The 23,333-nt window shown below is 35.8% G+C and overlaps 2 protein-coding genes across 3 annotated transcripts; one reads left to right on the top strand and one right to left on the bottom strand.

The window, feature by feature from the left end:
- Positions 1–844: 844 nt before the first annotated feature.
- LOC127859056 (uncharacterized) lies at positions 845–10,352 on the top strand. Of its 2 annotated transcripts, none has more exons than XM_052396463.1 (6): positions 845–1,075; positions 5,824–6,002; positions 6,400–6,529; positions 7,102–7,284; positions 7,676–7,843; positions 8,539–10,352. In XM_052396463.1, the coding sequence occupies exons 1-6, from the start codon at positions 1,045–1,047 to the stop codon at positions 9,429–9,431; spliced, it is 1,584 nt and encodes a 527-aa protein (XP_052252423.1). In that variant the 5' UTR covers positions 845–1,044; the 3' UTR covers positions 9,432–10,352. The 2 variants fall into 2 exon arrangements, with proteins under 2 accessions (XP_052252423.1, XP_052252422.1); XM_052396462.1 differs by lacking the exon at positions 845–1,075 and adding an exon at positions 2,462–2,920.
- A 1,397-nt stretch (positions 10,353–11,749) lies between these two features.
- On the bottom strand, positions 11,750–18,620 carry LOC127858143 (uncharacterized). Its single transcript, XM_052395106.1, has 4 exons — positions 18,508–18,620; positions 16,750–17,489; positions 14,873–15,029; positions 11,750–13,734 (listed from the first exon to the last, which is right to left on the bottom strand). Exons 2-4 carry the CDS (start codon positions 17,084–17,086, stop codon positions 13,428–13,430), a joined length of 801 nt encoding a protein of 266 aa, XP_052251066.1. The 5' UTR covers positions 17,087–17,489; positions 18,508–18,620; the 3' UTR covers positions 11,750–13,427.
- Positions 18,621–23,333: the final 4,713 nt, after the last annotated feature.

The raw sequence follows: 23,333 nt of genomic DNA, 5'->3' as shown, positions 1-23,333 counted from the left end.
CATAAATCCTCTGTGAATGGGTAAACATTTTGAACAATTCACACGATCACTCGCGAACTATGGTTATTCTCACAATCGTACTAACTCTATCATATCGTGATTCAATGCAACTAAGCGCGACACATAATCGTACGTTCATGGCGCGAACAAGGCTTTCTTGAACGCGTATATTTCTATCAAAATTAACTCTAAAAGAATCGTCTGAAATGTTATCTGTTTTCGATATTAGATTGCGGTTCACGTGAGAATAAAATCGTAAAAAGATCTCAGCGAAAGTTATCATATCAAAAGATTAAAACATAGTATATATTGATGAAATTACAGAGAAATAGCACGATCAGCCGTGGCCGTGGACGGGTAGACTGTATTTAGCCATGATTTGCTTCTCTGAAGACACATTTGAGTCAATGTTAATCCGTGTTTGCTGATTTCAAAAAAGGCACAGGATCAAAAGAAAATTATTTTAAGTGTATTGGGATAAGTAGAAGTTTAAAAGCAGTTTCGAAGGTAGCTACTTTAACTAGCTTGGTAACAACAAGAAGGAAGTCGCGAGGTGTTGCTTGGAGCTGGACCTTAAGACGGAAGATATCAACTAAATATACACAATTTATCAATATTACGCAGTCAAATACGTTGCAAAGGAGGAGGTGATTCTTTCGAACAACAGAAAAGTTGTGACTTTCATTTTCTTGACATATATGTTTGTGACGAAGAGGCATCACAGGTCAATCTTGAGCCAAGCAATACAACAATAACTTAAAGAGAAAAGAAAGACTGGTTTTCAAACTACACCTACTTCACTCACCAACAATTTAACTTTAAAGAATATGCCGAAAACCAGTAAAGAAGAATAGAGAACTTATTATGCGAATTACGCTTATATTGAGCGTCAGCATATTATTTCTGAACGATTATTCACATACAGCGGATACTGGTGATTAGAAAAAAATAACTTAGAAAGTTGACAAGGATATGGCTAGCAGCTAACACCAGGATCCGGCATGTCAAGGTCTGCACTCTGCCCACCGTGCCATAATAGAAGGCATGTTCCCGGAGAAAGCTTTCACTGAAGGAGGTCAGTTGTTTAGCTTAAAATAGCATACATGCTCCTACGATTAGCACGTATAGGGAGAAATATTACACTAAAACTAATTAAACTCAAGCTACATTTTCTTAATCTTGAACCTATCGTCTTGATCCTAACAGATAGAATCTAGTAGTTAATGCTCGTGTAGGCAATATTTGCAATGGTGTAATTTGCCGAACATTGTTGAATAGTTTAGAAAACCGCGGTCAGTTCCTTGTTGTCAATCGTGGTTCTCGGTAATGATTGCATTTACTTTTCATGTTTAATGTGCCAAGCACGCAAACTTAATTCGACAGGTCCTAGTCACCGCCTGTTAATACTCTCACTTCGATCAGTGTCAACTAAGTCTCGTCGGACATAGTAATTTGAACAGAATGTGTGTAATACCAAACTGCGATGGACACACAATATATGAAATTTCAGGCTTTTTACTTTTAGATCTATTTTGCAATATAAGTCTGATTAAAAGCGTGAAAAACACACGTGGTCCATGTTTAACCCAAGGCTATAATGTAAAAACATATTGTATAACATTGCGAGGCTATGTATATACCGAATATAAAAGTTGTTAACCTTATTGATTTGGATATGTTATTAAAGTAACATTTTTTATTTAAAATCACTAAGTCAAGTGTTTCATAATGGAATACATCAACAGAAAGATAGACGGACGGACGGACGGACGGACGGACAGACGACCGACCGACCGACCGACCGATCGACCGATCGACCGATCGACCGACCGACCGACAGACAGACAGACAGACAGACAGACAGACAGACAGACAGACAGACAGACAGACAGACAGACAGACAGACAGACAGACAGACAGACAGACAGACAGACAGACAGACAGACAGACAGACAGACAGACAGACAGACAGACAGATTTGTTGCTTTATTTTTTATTTCCCATATTTTATAAACACAGATTTTTGCGGTAGTTATTGATATGGGAAAGCGGGTATGACAATCTAACAATTAATTTTCTGCAGCCTAATCATAAATGCTATGCATGAAAATAAATTACAATTGTAACATTCGTGTGCAAAATATGTTAATTGATACGCGGTATTATTCAATTGATCGTTTAAAATGCAACATGACACATGACATTTGAGTAATAAATTTATACAAAACATATGTTTTAAATGAACTTAAATTAGGAAGGTTTCTCAAGATGTGTGTGTGTTTAAAGAAGTATGCTTAAATATATAAAAGTATGTAAACATATAAATATGAGATTGAAACTTAGTTTTCTACTATCTAAATAAGCTTATATTTACCGTTCAATTAATAGAGATTTTTTGTCGAGTGAATGCATGTGGTTATAGGGTCCGAACGTGCACTATACAGCTTTATCGGAATGATCACGTTTAAATATTTGAATAGACAGTGCAAATAAAATAAGTTAGGAAATGTTATTGAAACTACGTATTTATCTGTTTGCATGGTGACAAGCAATGAATTAGCGGTATTAAAGGCCGCTGTGTAGTGAAATTTATGGAGCCGGAAGTAAAACAAAAACTCGATTAGTGTCAAAATATTATAGTGATTCTATGCTTTGCACACAAATCGTTTGCCAATCGATATACTAATCATTATCCAATCAATGGAAACTAACATAGCAGGATTTGTATGTAACCTTTTTTCATTAATCGCGTGGTTTAAGTAAGCATTGCTATGTGAGTTATGCGACGTAACGTGACACGGTTAATACTGTTGCAAAAATATGGAGACGTCTGCAAAGTCGGACATAACTATAAAGAGTATTATGATGTCGCATCGCGGTATCATTAACGTAATGTTTCCTAAACCGGTATCAAAACCAGGTAAGCACACCTTAAACTTGTTGTATTCATTTATTTATTATATATGTTTCAGTTATTTCCAATCGCATTATGTTGCCATTGAATAGGAAATATGCTTGACTGAGATCTAGCAGTTTATTAAAATTCCTAGTTAAAGGAATATGTGGATCCTCCATTGACTTGTCACTCAATGTATTAAACCACCATATCAAATCGTATATTCAGCCTTTTCTCAGTTGGTGTTTGAATCGTTAAATGCACAGTTTCCTCTGCAGCTGTGTATTTTCCAACTCTTATAACTGTGTCTGCACTAAAAATGTGCTCATTAATATAATACTTAAATGTTTAGTTATTTTATTTTTTCGGCTGTGCTGGGGTTGAATGAAGAATTATAATTAACTTATTTTAAGAGATCGTCACAGAGAAAGATGGCAGGACCAGTAACCATGAATAGGTTTTGCACAGATAATTTATTTTCAGAAATTAGGCTGTATATATGCAATTTGACAATGCAATTTGACAAACAGTTAGCCTAAAGTCAGTGTTATAGCAGACACTGTCGGGAACCTCATGACAACGAGTGCCGCAGTCCTGAATAGATGGACAGAATACTACAGCGACCTCTATAACCAACCGCTTCAATCAGACATCATAATGTTACCAGACTAAAAGCGGACGGAAGTTCGTACATACTAAAGGAATGTTGAAGCAGATGTGGAGGGGGCAGTGCGTAGTCTGAATAGAGGAAAATCTCCGGGAATAGACAAAGTCCCATATGAGCGGGTTAAGCACATGGGAGAGGCAACGACTGCAACAATGAAAGCACTATGCCAGAAGATCTGGGAGGAAAAAGGAATTGCCTAACAAATTAACCGAGTCTCTCAACGGATAGATCTGTGACTTTGTCGGGACATCACTGTCGCCCATCAGGGATGTCTACCTACTTTCCCCCGTCCTGTTTAATCTTTTCATTGAGAAGACAATGCAGAAGACTTTTCAAAACCACCACACCTCAATCTCCATCGGCGGACCGATCTCCAACTTCATATTCTCGGATAAGGCTGACCTAATGGCCCATAATGGGTGGCATCAGCAGTAACCTCCAACACCTCAACAACAGACTCTACAAAAGAGCAAAACATGCGTGATGGAGGTCAGCAAGGATAAGTCGAAGATCATGGTGAAAAGCAACACCAGTGCAGACATCGCCATGAACGGCAAGAAGTTGGAAGAAGTGACCATCTTGGGAGCAACGCTGTCAAAGGATGCTACCGGTACCGCTGAGGTCCAAATGAGAATTTCCGTGTCGCCCGCCCGTATTTATTCCCAATGTTAGTAGGTTTTGGACAAGCAGCTCACGTCGCTTCGCCACAAGGCCCATGTAGTCTCCCTTCTACTGTACGGCTGCGAGACTTTGTCTGAATGCTGAATACAGGTCTTCGAACACAAATGCCTCCGAAGACTTCTCTGCATCCCTTACATAGACCACAAGACCAGCGGGTATGTCTGGAAAATGACAGCAGCACGTGTTGGCCCAAAATAACCCCTCGTGGCGACCGTCAAAAGACGAAAGCTGGCTGGTAAGAAGAAAATCTTTATGGACAATTGAAAGAGTTTACGTCATACACTATGGATGAGCTACTCCCATCAGCCCACAACAGACCTGATTGGCGGAGTTATCTGTGTTTTCGTCCCTCATTTCCCATTAACGGTCAGACCGGTCAAGGGAATGTTGATGATGAAAAATAATGATGTAATATGTACTACTTATATCATGCAGTTTTGCGTACAATTGCTTCTGATGAACCTTGGACTGACATATTTAATGAACGTTTTAAATGCACTGCGTTTACATGTCCAGGCAGAAAAGTTCACCTTAATATAAATAAAACGTTCCTTTTACAACGTATTGGACAAAATGCCTCAAAAGAATGTTTTCTTATCAAAGCGGAAAACATAATTTAAATAAAGCATGCAAAAAACGTGTAACCAGAATAATTAAGCTTAAGCGTCATTTTTCTTAAATGTGTAGAAAAAGTCGAACTCATGGAAAAACGAACCAGCACAATATTTGAATCAATATTTTAGATAAATTAGTTGAAAACATGAACATTTAGAACTCTTGGGTTCTTATTTCAGTACCGATATTAAAGCTTCATTTCCCAATGCACGTTTGTTTGTTTCATATGAATCGGATCCATGCACATGTTGACAAAATACAATCACAATTAGTTCAAGGTCTAATTTGAAACAGTCAAATTCGTAAAAACGTGTTAAAACCAGCTTGGACTTTCATAACCATATTTTGCAAAAAGCAAGTGGAAACAAGGAAGTGATTATCGATGAAATCTGATATTTAGTCGAGCACGGTATATTTACGTCATCCAATAATGTACATGGTTGCTACTGTAAAGATTGTTTACAAAATGGAGATTTCAAAGACAAAAGGGAACATGTGATGGGAATGAAATTAATGTTTACCGAAGCCATATATAATTGAACGTACATACTCTTGCAGTTGTCATATTTTAAACATACTCTTTGTATTACATTGAACAACCAATACAACATTCGTAGTACATATTTTAAGTATAAAATACGATTTTGATAACGACATGAACACATGTTTTTTTTCTCTTAAACATAGTTTTAGAACCAAGGGCATGAAATGTAGATCATTTATTTTGATAATTATTCGGTGAAAGAACATTAGTATGTCCAATTCCATCTTTCGAAAGTATCTATTTTCAAATATCGTCTTTACTTTAAGTTGAAAGAGTGAACATAACTGTTGGACCTTTTGAAATGTTATAATCGTGACACTAAACCCCACGTTAAATCGAAACGTGTTGTACATTTAAAGCTACAGAGAATAAATGGAAATAAATAAATGCTTCCCATACCGTATATCTGTGTCGCTACAGGTAAAATCGGTGTGCGCGAGCCCAAGCGACTAGTAAAGACGATGGATTTCGACGTAGAGAAAAACGACTACAGCGTGCCCGAGTTCTACGAGCGCTTTGGTAAGGAGCTGCCTCAAGTGATCATGATAAGTCAAGGATTCTGTGGAGATATCGTAGAAGATTCATTCGATAGAGAAAGTGTGAGTTCTAGTATCAGTTGTGCGCTCCTTTAAATTAAATGCGAAACATTGTTGGGTTTATCAAATTTTATGGAATTCAAAATTAACACTCTACCAGATCTAATCGACAACTTACAAAATAACAATAATGCCTCAGACAAATACATAAAAAAGACAAATTATTTCTGATCCCCGTATTCGAATATTCAAAGAACATTTAGTGTGGGGTCTAAAAAGGTTTGAACGTATGGCAAAAGTAATAATTCGGATAGGAGATATCAATCACATAACACAATCGTGTATAGATCTTGACCTCATAAAAATACACTTCATATCAAAATGGATTGAAATGTGGCGGATGAATGATAAAAAAGATTTTAAAAGCCTTTAAAACATTTAACTGGTTTATGAATTACAGATTATTCGCATCCAGACGGTATCCAAACAACGTCGAGTGGTCGCCAGGGCCGACATGGGAGATCACTCTAAACTGATCAGCATCCCGCTTACATACCCTGAGAAAGTCTGTGTCGTCAAAAACCACAAATGTATGTTCTGGAGGGCGTTAGTTAAAAAGGGTTTCCGATAACATATCTTTCTCACAAATGTCCCAAACATATAACAGGATATTGATTTTTTTATATTTGATGCCTTGATTCTTTTTATTTGATAACAAGGATTTTTTATTTATTTATTTGGTAACACAGAATCCCCCTTAACAAAATTTGAATGGATTAACATTAATCAATGAATTATAAGACTAGAATAGGAAACACTTTGGAATTACAAACTGCAAAACGCCAAACTTTATTAAAAATGATTATTAAGTTATGTTCTTAGTCTCTGATGATTTGTATACCGTTTTTAAGAAATAGTAACGCACCTAGGCATACACGTTGATACATGTTTGAAATATGCGCTTCATTGTGCACGATACGTACAATACTATTTAAGACAGTCAATAGTCTCCTCTGCATTGTTAATGGAAACAATCATTTAAACATAGAAACCATGCATATAAATGATCGCACGGCGCTAAACACATGTTATTTACTTCAACTTTACCTGCCATCGCAGTGGCAGAAAAAAATAACGTATCAAATATAACCTTACTTTTTAGTGGGCAAAGAAAAAACCATAAAGGAGGTCATCGAACATCAGAGCCTCCCTTGTCACGTGCAGTTCCCCAAGAACACAACCATTAGCGTGGGCGGTCAGAACATCAGCACCAACCACATCCCGAAATTGCTGCTTCAGAAAGCTTTTGATGAAATGTACTTGCTTGGAAACTTAATTGCCGACGGTAAGCCTTTAGTAATGTAATTTTTATAGACGAAAGGTTTTATATAACGTTTAAAACTCTTGTTTAAATTGTTCAGAGATCCTGCTCGCAAAATGGTCACGATTTACGACTCGCCACGTATATGTATATAGTACCACTACATATATTCAGTGCAAATGATGGTCCAAAGTAAATTATATTGGTAAACTATACTTATTATTTTATCTCAGCAAAAATCCATTTTTGTCAGATAATGGGTAGAATAAAAGAGCTTGACTGACGACTACTTAGTATAAATCGTTGGGCCCTTAACATGCATGATTCTTTACTACGTTCTTTCATGTATAACAAACGTTGTTCATTTAAATGGTTTTAAAAAACATATTTAAGACGTTCTGTTTATTTCATCCAGGCGTCATGGGACCAGACGTGGTGAACGTGCCCTTGTACCTGTCTCAACTTCGCATGGCGCGCGTGATTGGCCTAAAAAACTCGCCTCCCCAGAAATGGCGGGGTTACCTTGAGGAATTGGAGCGCTTCAGTTACTATTTGAAATACGACAAAGAGTACGGAAATCAAGGTATAAGAAAACGTTTGTAAATTGTTAAGGGAAGGTATTTTCTAAACATTTACGACATGGATTTCATGAAAATCAAGCGTAAACAATATTTAGCAGGGCATCCGTTTACATTAAGGTAAAATATCACTCTTTCCTGATCGTTTTACGTGCTATTTTATGTAATGACAATTACCAACATTGTCAAACAGACTGAAATTTGACATAATCATTTTAGACCTTAAACATAGTACTAAGCCATTTAAACTGGACGGTTAAAACAAACAGTTGATATGATATAAACCCCCTTCAAAACACATTTAGCTCATAGCTTAAAACTAAATGCCATTACACCATATTATGACAAAACATACGAGGTGTTATTATAGGAGTAAATAAAAACAAAATAAAGACCTATATATACATTATCTGGTACGTTTTCTGTGAAGGTAACGTTAATAAATAATCAAACATGTCGTTGTTATATACGTACGTATTGGCATAAAATTGTTAGATATATAAACCACAATCAATGTTTAGTAACATAAAGTAGAAACATTGAAACATCTGTTGCATTGTCTTGTCAACAGAATAGTACACGCACAAACCTGGCACATGAATAATGGCAATTCAGCATATTATGGTAAAAGGATATTATATGTTTTCGTCATTTAAATAATGAAAATTAACAGCAAAACACCTAATTTATTTTATTTCAGGAATTGCCCAATACGACTTATCAGCGGTTCATTTTGAGGCCGTCTTCTCCTTTGTTGAACCGCAGACATACTCTAACATAATTTCGGTGTGCCAACATCATCGTGAAAACGCCGTAGATAACACAAATTACCGGCTGAACGACGTGAAACAACATGAAGACATCACTTATGAAGAAATCGGAATGACGCGCGAGTCCGAAATGCACAATGACAAGACAGATAATCACAGGCCATCATTGGCGACGTTTGGCGTCGGTCGAACACCAGCTCAGGCTTCGACTTCCCACAATTCACAGAATGTAAAGTCAACATCTGGAAGCCTGCAATCAACAGGACCAGAAAAACGTTCCTTCCAAGAATCGAATCACAGTCCGCTTATCGACAGAAACACAAAGCCCCCAAGACCACCTCCGCAGATTCCAGAGATGCCAGACAGTCCGAAGCTTCCCGCGCGCCAACCAAGGCCTCCTTCACAGATTCCGAGTTCTACCATCAAACATGAGGCCATCTACACGAATAACCTTCCCCGCACGTCCATTCGCCCCTTCCAACCGGAACGCAAGGAAGCTATTGAACTTAAGCAGGAACGCTCATCAAAATCCGATCAGCAAAGCAACACTTTGGATTCGCCAAATACGCAAGACGAGGTTGATAAACCGTTACCAATGGTCAACGACAGCCTTGATGTAATCAAACTGTCAATAAACGATGTATGTGGTTACCTTAAAGTGCTGCATCTTGATAAATATGAGCCCAAGTTCCGAGATAACCTTATGGACGGGTCCCTGTTGGTCGCCCTGTCCAAAGAAGATTTTGAAAAAGAGTTTGGTATGAATGGGCTTGAAGCGGTGAGAATAGTTAAGTTCTCCAAAGAAGGTCATTTACCAAGGTAGACAACAGCGGCTGTAAGTCGTAGGTGTCTTTTGGAAAAACCTAACATGACATGAAGGCACTAGGGCTTCCAATGTTTTGAACGCACTATTAATGTAAAATAATTCACTGTTTACGTTTGTAATACATATGTTTTATAGTATTTAAGTGGTGTAACTTCTTTCGATCATCACAGACGAAAAATGCATGTTATATTACGCACTTTTTGAAATGTAAAATTATACGAATGTGTTGATTAGTTTTTGTAATTTGTATTATCATATTGCACTCATTTATTTAATACCGAATGTTAACTAGTGAGATATTTGATATTGTTAAACCTTATTTTTATTTAATGGCACATAATGTTATCAGCTTAAGAAGTAAGTGACACACTTGTTTTATTTGTATTGTTCTCCTAAATTGTTAAGTATATAGAGATTGTGTGTGGTAAATCACTCGTTAAACCTTTTTCCAGTAATGCTATTGTTGCAGAACGTTATAAATAACAAATATATACACTATGGCAGATGAACGAACATTGTCAATAATATTACGTGTAGCATACGTGTATATTTAAGTTATGTGAACATCTTACGGCTTAGAGCACGTATCTATTGGTTTAAAAAAACATATTTTCAAAGTTACAAATGGATGTATAAGCCCATGTCAATTGAAGCTTCATGAAGATTCAATAATAATATATTGTATTTATCATTGCATACCAAAGAACATAATTTTAACTCCATCGTATATGGATATTGAGTGTGAGGTATCGAATGCTATTGTAACTTCATTTGTACCTGTCATCATCATTATAATCATCATCATCAATTTCTTGAACGGTTTAGTCGTTGGGGGATATATTGTACATGTACGAAATATTAAGTTTTGTGAACGTTTTATATCTTCTAAAATGTAAACAATAAAATCTTTATAAACCATTTGTGTTGACAAATTGTAAGATAGCTTTACAATCCTACACGTCAAGACGACTAGCGGCTGTAATGGTCACAGTCTTAGAATCATGGTATTGAGGTTTTATAATGTTATGTTTTTCAAAAATATGGTTCCCTTTGTGAATTCATTGTTAAGAGAGACACATACTTTTTTGTATTCCACTGTATTTTTTTACCAGTTGAAGTAGTGTATTATAATGTTGTTTTTGCACGACACTTTTTGACGAGCAATCATTTGTTCATTCAATGACATTATTAGTTGCATCCGTATCCTATGAACACATTTCAAATATACATGTTATCATACATTTTAACTCGACGTCAGGTTGTTTAGCTAATAATTATTGATGTGGCTCCTATTAATTATGCATATAATGATTGTCTATTATTCTTTTGTACATAACGCCATACTATGTCATCATGATCTTAAACTTAATCCGGTAATACTGCATAACAATGAATCACCAAAATGGCAACTGGCCAACCCGTTGTACATTAATGTATCCATTGTAAAAGTGGCCAATAATGCATGTTTAAACCGGCGCAATATCGGCATATATGTAGTACACTGTTAAAAGGGAAGACTCATTACATGTCCTAAAATGTATTTTATCTCTAACAATATTAGGCGTTAAGTCAAACCTAAGTTGCATTACTTTAAAAACAACTGTATCATCACTACGAGGTAATTTGTGTTTGGCAAGTGATATATTGCTCAGCAGTAAGACTCAGGACAAACTAGACTAGACACTCAAGTCCATAACGAACATAAGTGGTTAAAACAAGGTTATCGCCCCTGAACGGTCCACCCAAACCTGTTTCTGTTGATACCCACTATGCATGGCTCCTAAATTAACGTATTTCAGGTGATATTGTCAAAGGAAAAGACACATCGAACAGTAAAATTACCAGAGCTGTAGTTTGTCTAAATGTTCTAGATGTTCTAGACAAACTAGAACATATTAAAATCAATGAAAAACATAAGAGTACCACTTATTATTTCCAGTAACATGTTCTGATAATTTTGAAAGAAGCTGTGATAAGTACTGTTCTTCTTTTCCAAATATCAGAAACCAACCTTGTTAACTCTTGGCAAATTGGCATGAAATATGTCAATTGTGTTTTAGCATTCTATGACCAAATTGGCTTACATTTGCTATCAGGTATCAGTCATCGAAATAAAGAAACAGTATTACATCTAAATATAACTTGAAAGTGCAAGTTTGGATAGTATGGATATTTTTGTATTTAACTTATCTGTACTTCTTAGAAATAAATAAAACAATGTTTTCATAAAATCATTCATTTGTTGATTATTTGTTATGCATAAGCTGCGTGTTTGTTCCCTTATAGTTCAGTTATTTTCTTTATTCAGTGAATAGTAAACATTGAACAGGCGTAGTAATAAAGCCTCCAGCATCGTTTAACGCACGGTCATGTTTGCACCATTTACTCATTATGTTGTTGATACATGTGAACATAACTTAGAGATTTTATTTATTTATGTTATACCTCTTAGACTTGATATGCAGCACATTTTACAAATTGGAACATTTACAACTTTAGTATTTTATTCATCATGAATACCTCTGTCATATGTACATGATTGAAAATAGTCGTGAAGTAAGGAGCAACACAATTATTTTCATCAACAAAGTAAACCGCATCATTCCAGACACATGCCAATTGTTAGATATTTATTTACTTACCCGTTATTCGTACAAATATTTACTAAACTCAATAATATTTAATATGTTCATATAAATCATACATAGTTACAACATCATCTCTACAATATTATCACTGGGAGTACTGGACACATTACACAAGTAACATACAAATAATAATTGTAGATTGTATTATATATACGTTTCAAATAGTCTCAATGAAAACCTATAGATAATAAGCAGTTTTTTTACTGGTTTTGATTTATTATTTGGTCAAATGATTGTTTGTCATGTCGCAAACACTGACCGTTAGGTGTTATAATTGCATGAGGTGTTGCTATATGTAACAATTCGTCAAGGGAAATATACAAAATACAAGAGCTACAGTAGATAAATTAAATAAACATGTATAATAATGGTGCACGGTCGTCAGAGTACTTAATACAATCAAACGCAAATTTGAACTTAACCTACTTCTCCGGGATTCGAAGTTATAAAGCACGTGACTAGATTGAGTAAGCTTATCAAAATCAAAAGCAAACGTTTCATTATCCCGGAAATGGAACCGTGTTAATAGCTTACGTTTTTGATTTAAGCAATAAATGGTAAAACCTTCTTCCAAAATGTTTTGGACGAGTTTAATAAAATATTGTATGAAATGACAACGTGTGTCAGGTCATTTTTATCACATGCCTTTTAATGAGCAAATTAAATCAATATTAACGCAAACATAATGATAAATCCCGAATGTTGTTTACATTTCGTGACGTCATTTGACGTTGCAGCGTCATTTCAGCAAAATAACGAAATGCGATTGGTCAATATAAGCCAATGTTAACGCTTAAAAAGTATATTACACGTGTGTAAGATAAAAATATTCGTAATGGTTATATTACATGGGAAACAGGGTATGGCATTTGATAATATGTTACTGAGTCCGCAAACATAAGCAATAATGCATGTGTGCATCGGTAGTTAAACACGCCGATTATACGTATATAATAAGAACAAGTTGCGATTCGAATAACGAGGATTGCATCATACAAAAATCAAAGCACCCAATGACGAAATGAAAGACGATTTTTACTCCCCATTAAGGTTTGTAAAGAGCGAAACACAAGTTTATGCGAAATCTCAGTTCGTGGTCAATAGATGTATGCAACCGAATTGTGTTCAAATAATATTCGCGAATGGAAACGTGATTAAAAACAGGAAAAAATACACAATTAGCTGCAATTATTGTGTATACGTGTACGTACTTGTGTGTAATAGTTTATGCTACAATTTTATTTCTATAGCTAGATTACCAGTAGCCAAAAAGATCAAAGCAAAACACTCAATATTTGCAGTACACACAATGTAAAACGCATTCTCGAGAGGGTCATGTATGGCATCACTTTGAGATGTGGCTTGCAGTCATGTACATAAATAGTCTCGTCGCGGGCAGTTTATTCATCCCCAACTCATTCACCAAATCATCACGTTCGAGACTTGTCAAGATGACTCCGTCCACATGGTTTTCTTTGAAAATTTCTACGTATTCTTCAAGCTTTAAAAGCCTTAAAATGTCGCCAATTTCATTTATTGTCAGGTCCTTCATTTTCTCGATATTGGCGGACTTAATATTTTGATCTTTATATGTGCCATCAGTATCATTAGAAAGTATTCTGCTTCCGTTTGTTTTTCCATTCGCGACAGATCTTAAAAATTGGAAAAAGAACAAAATTATCCTATTAGTCTCACTTAGAGCTTAAACATCTTCTTCATTAGGATTGTCAAACTATCGTTTTGTCAACAAAAGAATGCCCATAACAGCATAAACATACAAAATGTAATAATCATCATCATCATTATCATCATCATCATCGTCATTATCATCATCATCATCATCATCATCATCATCATCATCATCATCATCATCATCATCATCATCATCATCATCATCATCATCATCATCATCATCATCATCATCATCATCATCATCATCATCATCATCATAAACACCATCCCCATCATCATCATCCTCACCATCATCATCATCATCAGCAGCAGCAGCATCATCAGCATCAGCATCATCATCTTCAGCAGCATCATCATCATCATCATCATCATCATCATCATCATCATCATCATCATCATCATCATCATCATCATCATCATCATCATCATCATCATGATCATCAGCAGAAGCAGCATCATCATCATCATCAGCAGCAGCAGCAGCAGCCTCATTATCATCATCGTCCTCATCGTCATCATCATCATCATCATCATCATCATCATCATCATCATCATCATCATCATTATCACCATCATCATCATCATCATAAACAGCATCACCATCATCATCATCCTCACCATCATCCTCATCATCATCATCATCATCCTCATCATCATCATCATCATCATCATCATCACCATCATCATCATCATCATCATCATCATCATCATCATCATCATTATCATCATCACCACCATCATCATCATCATCATCATCATCCTTCTTCTCGTCCTCCGCCTCATCCTCCTCCTCCTTCTCCTTATCATCATCATCATCAACAGCATCATCATCACCACGATCATCATCATCATAATCATTATCATCATCGTCATCCTCATCATCATCCTCCTCAGCAGCAGCAGCAGCTTCATCATCATCATCATTATTATTTTTTTTTATTTTTTTTATCTTTACTAATATTACTGTTCTTGATGTTACCATAATCATGTTTCCTCATAATAAAGATAATGCTATTTGAAAGATAATCTTAAACATAGTCGATCACAAACGATCATTTGGGGTTTGACCGTCCAATATTAAATCATCTGGAAACATACTTTGAGTCACCATGGGCCACCGACAATACGCATTGTTCTGTTGAAACGGATTCGTAGGCGTTAACATTGGCGTCATTTTCGGTCAAATCCGCACTCTTCCACGTAATGGGACGAACTGTTACCTGGCCAAATGACGTGTTGACATACGCTTCCGCCGCTGAAAAGGTTTTTGTACAATTATGACGCACAAGATTTTGCAATAAATTTAATTACATTATGCTCGCGACTCGTAACTCACATGACATAGCAGCAAGAAAGACACACGACTAATTGGTGATAATATAAGGTATTTATTAAGCAGGAAATAACTTCAAACAAGATATACGGCGTTGATTGAGGTATGTGTTGGTGAAAGATAGAATTGATTCATGCTGAACAAGCAGTTGACATCGTTGTAAAACGCACTGTACTATCCCCTTTCAAACCATATACTTCACAAATTAAAAAGTCAATCGAAGCACCTATACATGAAAACGTGGTAATTATATGTAGATTGCACGTTTTTTCCAACAGTTTCTGGCCTACTAGCGGGATATTTTAATTCAAATTTCATTGGACGCATACTAAGGTTAGATAAATCGAAAAACTGAGTAAAACGTCTACGATGAAAACAAACGCACGGAATCGCTAAACATGCTGATTATACTGTTGTTGTTTTTTCAGGGCAAACGCAGTCTTGTGCTTTTTAGTAATTTCGTGATCACGTGAATCTGAGACGCAGAAGAGTGTAATGACGCCAGTAATAACCTTTTAAGTGAGTAACAAGTTGAAAAATAAAAAGAAATGATAAATTTATAAGAAATCTCTAAACAAGCAGAGATCATTTACAAAATGAAACCGCGTAAACCTTTAGTCTATGCATTATGTTTACGGCTACGGTAAATAACTACATGTATATTGGTCTCCTGTTTAACTCGTTATAAATACAACTTGGTAAGTAACGCGTCATTCAATGATACGTTCTATTCCATTCATTACGATACTGATACCTATTGTTTTCCCAACAGTCGTAAAATAAGTCACGAGGAAAACTGTGCAGAGCAAATAAACAAACATATTATACTATGCATAAGAACAAAACGACACATTTGTCTTGCATTTATCGACGTTATGAAAAGACAAGCTTTTGTTTTCAAACATAATTCTGGATGACAATACTTAGTTTTACCCTTCAAAATAAAGAAGCAGGCCGAATTGTGCCATAAACTCGCAAGTCATCTTGTGCCGTGCATGCCTTGAAAATATTGCATCTGGCAAAGCAATTTCAACACAACATGATATGCGATTGGCCCCAGCTATTGATAAGAATTATCATTTAACAGCAAAATATTAGAATCGTATTTTTCATTAAATGAAACTTTATAAAGGATATCTTCAAACAGATTAGACAGATGGACAGTATCGTTATATGCTTTAAATGCGTTTCGGCAAAACTTGGTTCAGTGTTTTTAATCCACGTGTCAAACGTTATGACAGTTGATTAACTAACGCGTACGTGGGGTATAGCAAGAAGCTTTCCCAACCACCAACTATAAGGGAAATGAATCATTTGAGAGTTAGATATTTGTTCCCATCATCACTCGAATGATTTACCTTAAAAGAGACGAAACACCTTTTAATAGACTTTGTTGCTTAAAATGGCAATATGCCGTACACATGCTGTTATAGAATACCATACCAATTTACATTAATAGGTTTATTTGAACAATAATAAATAAGACATCCGCATAAAAGATCAAAACTCTGGCAATTATGGCGTTTTACTTTATTGCGAAATACATGCAAAATACACAAAAGCGTTGTGTAGGTGAATAAAAATTATTTCAGGCTCAACTATCTCTAAATGGTAACCGTTATGGATAGCACAGATTGTTTACCAAGAGGCATAATGGCCGGCTGCGACAGACGCCTGCGAGCAGGAAGTACCGGAATTTTCTCATCGCTGAAATCTACAGCTAGGGTCAGAGGCGACCGCAGTGCAAGTGGGTTTGGAAGCTTCCTAGCATGCGCCGGTTTCTTTTCCATCTTTGCTGAAATTGAGAATATATTGAAGTGAGACACTGATGTAAAACATATAGCAAAGTACTTTGGTGGGGCAGCTGAAAACAAACGCAGAAAAGCCTTGTTAGATATCATGCGAGAGCATCTTGTAATGAACTTGTGCCTGTTTGTTACAAGGATCTTTCGATCCTCACGTAAAGTGTAGTCAGCCATGTTAACGTTGTTTTTTGTTCTCTAAAATACTAAGCGAGAAACGTTCATTTTTTTGTTAAAAACAGGTGTACATCGAATAAAATAAATACAATAAATTTTATGAGGCAAAATATCCATCACAAAAAAGCGTTTGAAGACAAATGTATCTAAGAAAAATATATATCTGTCCAGCAGGTCGTAAACATATCGTTATAAAAGTATCAAGGAAAAAACATCTAGAAACATCTAATACTTTGCTAACGTTTATGTTTCGAATCTGAATGTATCAGGTCCTTATATGCTTGATCGTCATCTTGCTTGCCTTTATTTGTCGAAACATTGTGTTCCGGTGAATCGGGTTTCATTGTAGGAGTGTCTCTGGAGGCCAGCTCAGGTGGCAGCTCATTATTATTATCAACATCGTCTGAAATGGCTGGGTAAGCAGAAGTTTAAATAGAAACATCAATGCATATTTCTGCATCAACAACAGCAGCAATAGCATGTATGACTCGCAATTCAGTTCAAAGTTCATTGCCTCCCAATGCAACTAAATTTCACATGAACTACAATGTCGTGTAAAGAAATATAGACCTTGACGCAACTGGTGGCATATTTAAATCGAATCAGCACTATGCCTTTACATTATTACCAATGTCGCCTATTTCATTCTGCATACTTTATGTTGAAAGGGTGTCTAAGTGTCGTAGGGTACAAATTATTCAAATAACATGCATACTATTTAGTTATTTCAATCTTAGGTTTTTAATATTAATTTGAATATATTTCTCTGGTCAAGGGGAAGCAACCTAACCGTTTAACCTTGTGTATGATTTACTAACATTAGCTAACCTTTGCTCGTGATGCACGTGCACATAACTTTCAATTGTCATAGATGGCCGTATTTTTATTTGTTGGAGGAAAATTATAGATTTTCTCAGGTATACTATCCATTTTCTTTAGTAACTATTAAATAACATATTATTATGATATGTATGTATTATTTGGTATTGTTCGCAGTCCATATAAATAATGCGTTTATTGTATTTTGACTCGCCGTACCTACTCTTTGTGTATGTGTATTATTCTATCGTTGTGTTAAAATATGCATTCTTGTTCATTTGTTTATCTTATTTAATATTTGTTTCAGAACAATCCTATACGTTAACATCGATTAATACGGTCAACTGCAATAAAATCATTAACATTGCTTCTGTGTTAGTCGAAATAAAACCTCGCAGAGAACGAACTCCGAAATAAGACATAGCTGACGTACGTGTTATGCGAGGCTATAATGTTATTGAATAAGACAAGCTGAATTGCGCTTGAGGTCTTATATGAAGTATATGAAGTGAAGTTAGAAGTGTTCTCCGACCACTTTTATTGTTGATGACGGGTTATGGAAATTATCGAACGGGGGCAAGCTTATATATAAAAATCTTTACATATTATCACGGGGATCTTCTCCGGTCCGGTGTCGACAGGAGTGTTACGAGTAGGTACACATCCGTCTTCCATCGACGGGTTGATTTTCCGGATATCCTTGTCGTCAAAAGCTGATAATAATAGGGGATAAGGTCAATTCTACCACGGCACGTGACTTGTTTTCTATATACAAAGAAGGAAAACTACTGTTGGTTATTACCCCGATATACCAACGGTTGTTAAAAGTGACGTCACTTTGATTGTCCGCGCACTGTTTATGAATGAAGACGACGTCATTTGCTTTTAATTGTTGTGGTGACGTCACATTTTCGCGGAAAAAGTGGAGGACGTTCGGTTAATATAATTATCATTTATAACCTTTAAATCGCGGATAACTTATTAATGAAATCGTGTTAGAATCGAAATAATCGACGGGTAACCGTTGGTTATTGCGGTAATAACCAACGGTATGTCGTTCCGATGCTTGTTATCAAACCACTCGGGCTAGGCCCTCGTGGTTTAATTCCTACGCATCGGAACTCCATACCGTTGGTTATTACCGCAATAACCAACGGTTACCCGTCGATTATTTCTAAATTCTACCACGGCACGTGACTTGTTTTCTATGTAGAAAGAAATCAAACTACTGTTGGTTATTACCCCGATATACCAACGGTTGTTTAAAGTGACGTCACTTCGATTGTCCGCGAACTATTTATGAATGAAGGGGACGTCATTGGATTTTATTTGTTGTGGTGACGTCACGTTTTCGCGGAAAAGTGGAGGACGTTCGGTTAATATAATTCTTATTTATATACTTTAAATCGCGGATAACTTATTAATGAAATCGTGTTAGAATCGAACTATTTTTTAAATATCATGCATAGTTTCTATAAATGCATGCATGAATGTTGCTTGTTGACTACTCTTATCGCAATTAAAGTCGTTAATTGTTTCGGCTATTTTGTTTCGTGATATTTTATAGGACATTTGTTATTTTTAATCAGTTAGTTCAAGAAATTTAACTGAGTAATCATCTCTCAGCATTATCCTTGCTTTATATGTTTCGAATTTTATCAATAGAAAAAAACACGATATAGAAGTAAATTCTTAATGCAAAAACGTGTTATAGGTAACACGCAAACAAAAAGTATTGATCTATACTGAGGTAAAACATATGTTAAGCATTATTTTTAAATCAGTGTGGCTTTTTTTGCCTTGACAAATATACGTATCGTATATTTGTACAGGTGTGCTTTTTGTTTTTTAATATTAAGGTAGTTATGAAACAAAATGTGTTCGCATATGAGAATACATGTAAATTATGTGGATTACTTTTCTTCCTCCAATATGATGCGCATAGAGATAAAGTTTGTAGCGGAGTGTATGTGTGCACTTCCATGTAACAAATTGCACATTCATATCGATTCTGATGACAATCATGCCTCAACTGAACAATGTCCAAAAATAAATCACACATATATGCTGGATACAAACAAGCAAAACACGAATGAACTGCAAGAACTTTATTTGACATTTAGAATCGAAATCAAATACAGAGGTCAGCCTTTATTATATTTATGTACATACAAATCAAGATGTAAAGGTGTTTGCAATCAACAAGTGCAATTTATGGGCGCACATAAATCGGGATGGCCAGTTGATAATATTCAGATGATTTAAGGGCGAATATTTTTAAAGGAGGCGTGTACCATTATTATTTGAATACAATTGTTCAAATAACTAAAATAAGAACTTAAATGCATTATTATAGACAAACGACACTATCCTTAAAGGAACCTTTTCGCAGAATCTCGTATTTAAAAGAATGTCATGGAACATTCAACCTTACAAATATACAATGTTTTAACTGTCTTACATAATGTAAATAGTAGCAAAATGAACTTTACACTATGGCATTCAAACCCATGACCTCTGAAAGCAAATGCGTATCCCTTATGATTGCGTTGTGCGTGTGTGTTTTAATGAGGTCTTTCAGCGCTTGAGACTCCATTATGTTAGGACCCGGAGTGTGTCTCAGCACTCCTCCCTCATTAATTTGCCAGACTCAACAATGAGTTGGTGATTTTGTGAATTAGCTGCACTAAACAGCTATTTTGTGTTTACGGAAATATATTTAATGTTGGTATGAGGTCTTTCAGCGCTTGGGACTTCATTATGTGAGGACCCGGAGTGTGTCTCAGCACTCCTCCCTCATTAATTTGCAGACTCAACAATGAAGTGGCGATTTTGTAAATTAGCTGCAATTAACAGCTATTTTGTGTTTACGGAAATATATTGAATGTTGGCGTGGGCTAAGCTCTTGTAAGTACCCTTGGGAAGCCTATTCTGTCCGTTACAGTGAACTCAAACCAAACTCACATGCGCCGGGATAAGGGATTCACACCGGGTCGCCTTGGTGAGAAGCGCGTTAACCAACAACTGCACTATCAAAACGTCCATGTTACCTCTGCGCCACGCAGGCTTAAATATATGAGCCGTGCTCTGTAAAAAGGGGGTTAATGCATGTGCGTAAAGTTTCGTCCCAGATTAGATCACAGGCTTTTCAGGGACGACACTTTCCGCATAAACTTGAATTTTGCTAAGAAGAGACTTTCTCTAAACGAAAAATATCATAAACGCGGAAAGTGTCGTCCCTGATTATCCTGTTTGGAATGCACATGCTAATCTGGGACAACACTTTACGCACATGTATTTAATCCCCTTTTAACAAAGCACTGCCCTTATATTGGTGAAACATAAACTATTGTAGTACTCATATTTTCCAAAAAATCGAGGAAAAACGTTTGAAACGCAATATTATTCTACCGTTTGCGTATATTGATAATCTATTAATTAACCATTATATTTGAAATTTGTCTTGGTAAGGGGTGAAAAATTGTGTACTTTCGTTCTTATTATTTATGTACAGAACATATGCATTATATGTTACATGTTAAACAATAATTAAGCCCTCCCGCATATTTGTTAATAATGATTTTTTAATTCAATTTTGAATTAAGTGTTCACACTGCATTTTGTATGTGCTTTGTAAAATACGATAATTTTAAGAATTGAACACTAGGTTTTTTATGCATAAATTCTTGTATTCAAAATGACATATAAAGCATTCTATAAAATATAGGCTAATGGATATTAGTGAGTCATGTAATAATACGTTAAGCTCGCCTGATAATCAAAATGGTGAATGCTAAAAATTGGGGTTAAACAATTTAAAAGACACTTAGTCCAGAAACAATAACAATAGCATTAGTACACAAATATTTAGCTGATTGCAATTTATTTTATTCAAACACGATTAAAAAAGTAAAACAGTATTTCAATCTCCATAAACATTTTCCAAAAAGCAACATTAATGCAAATACGTTTCTTACCTTCCATTTTGTTAACTTAATGTAGAATTACAAATTACTCCTTGAAATACGCATGCAAAATATTTAATTTCCTTTTTGTTATTATCGACTGCAACTATCTACCTAAATAATCAACGACTGTAAAATTGTCATTTTATCGTTTTGAAATCACACACCATCGCATGTAATGGCATGGTTATTCGAACAAAACCACTCGTTAAATAAAATTACGGAATACCGTAAGGGCCTTCGTGATTATACATTAAAATCCAGAGGGCGACAATCCGATAGTGCGATAGAAAGATGGCGACAATGCGACACTTCGATGGCGACAACGCGATAGTACGATGGCGACTATGCGATAGTACGATGACGAAAGTGCGACAATACAATGGTGACAGTGCGATAGTACGATGGAGAAATGCGACAATGCGATAATACGACGACGTCAGTGCGACAATACGATGGAAACAGTACGATAGTACGATGGCTACAATGCGATAATACGATGACGACAGTACGACCACGCGATAGTACGAGGTGGACAATGCGATAGTAAGATGGCGATAATGCGTTGATATGATGGCGACAGAACGATATGACTTTCTCATTGTCGCCATCGTACTATCGCGTTGTCGCATTGTCGCCATCATACTATCGCATTGTCGCCATCGAACTATCGCGTTGTCGCATTGTAGCCATCGTACTATCGCATTATCGCCATCGTACTATCGCATTGTCGCCATCGTACTATCGCACTATCGCATTGTCGCCCTCAGGATTTTAATGTGTAACCACGATGGACATAACGGTATTCCGTATAAAATAAACAAAATAAAGAACAAAGTAAATTCAAATTCAACCTTGTTTGGGTTATAACATGGTATTGTATGTTTTGGAAACGGAAAATAATGCAAATAAACTTAGTGCATCCTGTTGGTAGATAAACACTGAATAGAGCCGTCTTGTGCACATGTATGTTGTTATGTTTTGCACTAAGAACAAACACAACATGTGTTTTTTGTATTCGCATCAGAGGGATGTTATCATGTAAATGTTGTGCACAAAGTATGTTTAATTTTCCTGTGACCGTTTAGATAATACGCTCATGACATGTTATACCAGCGATAATGGTCCTCCTTGTCAATATAACAAATGGGTACATGTACATTAACTTATGGACATAACATGAAATGTTTCATAGTGGTCATACACAGTACTATTAGTATGCCACGATCTGTCGTCAAGTTGTACAGATGTAGCCAACTTTATTGCCATGTTTAATTATATACATTTAATACATAAATAGTATAGATGAAGCCTTTATTATTTGAGTTACCGTTCGTTAGCCGACAGAGTCCCGATTAAGAAAATATCAAATTTCATGACGAATATCTGATAGTCTTGACTCGGCAATCATAATTTTAATACATTTCCCAAAATGTTTTGATTGCGTCCCCAGAGGGCCCCGA

This window comes from Dreissena polymorpha, chromosome 14 (assembly GCF_020536995.1).
Source record: "Dreissena polymorpha isolate Duluth1 chromosome 14, UMN_Dpol_1.0, whole genome shotgun sequence".
Classification (NCBI taxonomy): domain Eukaryota; kingdom Metazoa; phylum Mollusca; class Bivalvia; order Myida; family Dreissenidae; genus Dreissena; species Dreissena polymorpha.
The sequence above is the reverse complement of the archived record's forward strand: the minus strand, read 5'-3'. Positions and strand labels throughout refer to the sequence as shown.

What these genes read in the sequence shown, in the direction of transcription:
- LOC127858143 (XM_052395106.1), bottom strand. Translation starts at nt 17,086, where the DNA reads ATGGCTGACTACACTTTACGTGAGGATCGAAAGATCCTTGTAACAAAC. An exon ending in GCCGGCCATTATGCCTCTTG is followed by an intron (nt 15,030 to 16,749) that starts GTAAACAATCTG and finishes AAACCTTTTCAG; the next exon opens with CGGCGGAAGCGTATGTCAAC. An exon ending in GTGGCCCATGGTGACTCAAA is followed by an intron (nt 13,735 to 14,872) that starts GTATGTTTCCAG and finishes CCAATTTTTAAG; the next exon opens with ATCTGTCGCGAATGGAAAAA.
- LOC127859056 (XM_052396462.1), top strand. Translation starts at nt 2,821, where the DNA reads ATGGAGACGTCTGCAAAGTCGGACATAACTATAAAGAGTATTATGATG. An exon ending in TGGAAACTTAATTGCCGACG is followed by an intron (nt 7,285 to 7,675) that starts GTAAGCCTTTAG and finishes TATTTCATCCAG; the next exon opens with GCGTCATGGGACCAGACGTG. An exon ending in CAAAGAGTACGGAAATCAAG is followed by an intron (nt 7,844 to 8,538) that starts GTATAAGAAAAC and finishes ATTTTATTTCAG; the next exon opens with GAATTGCCCAATACGACTTA.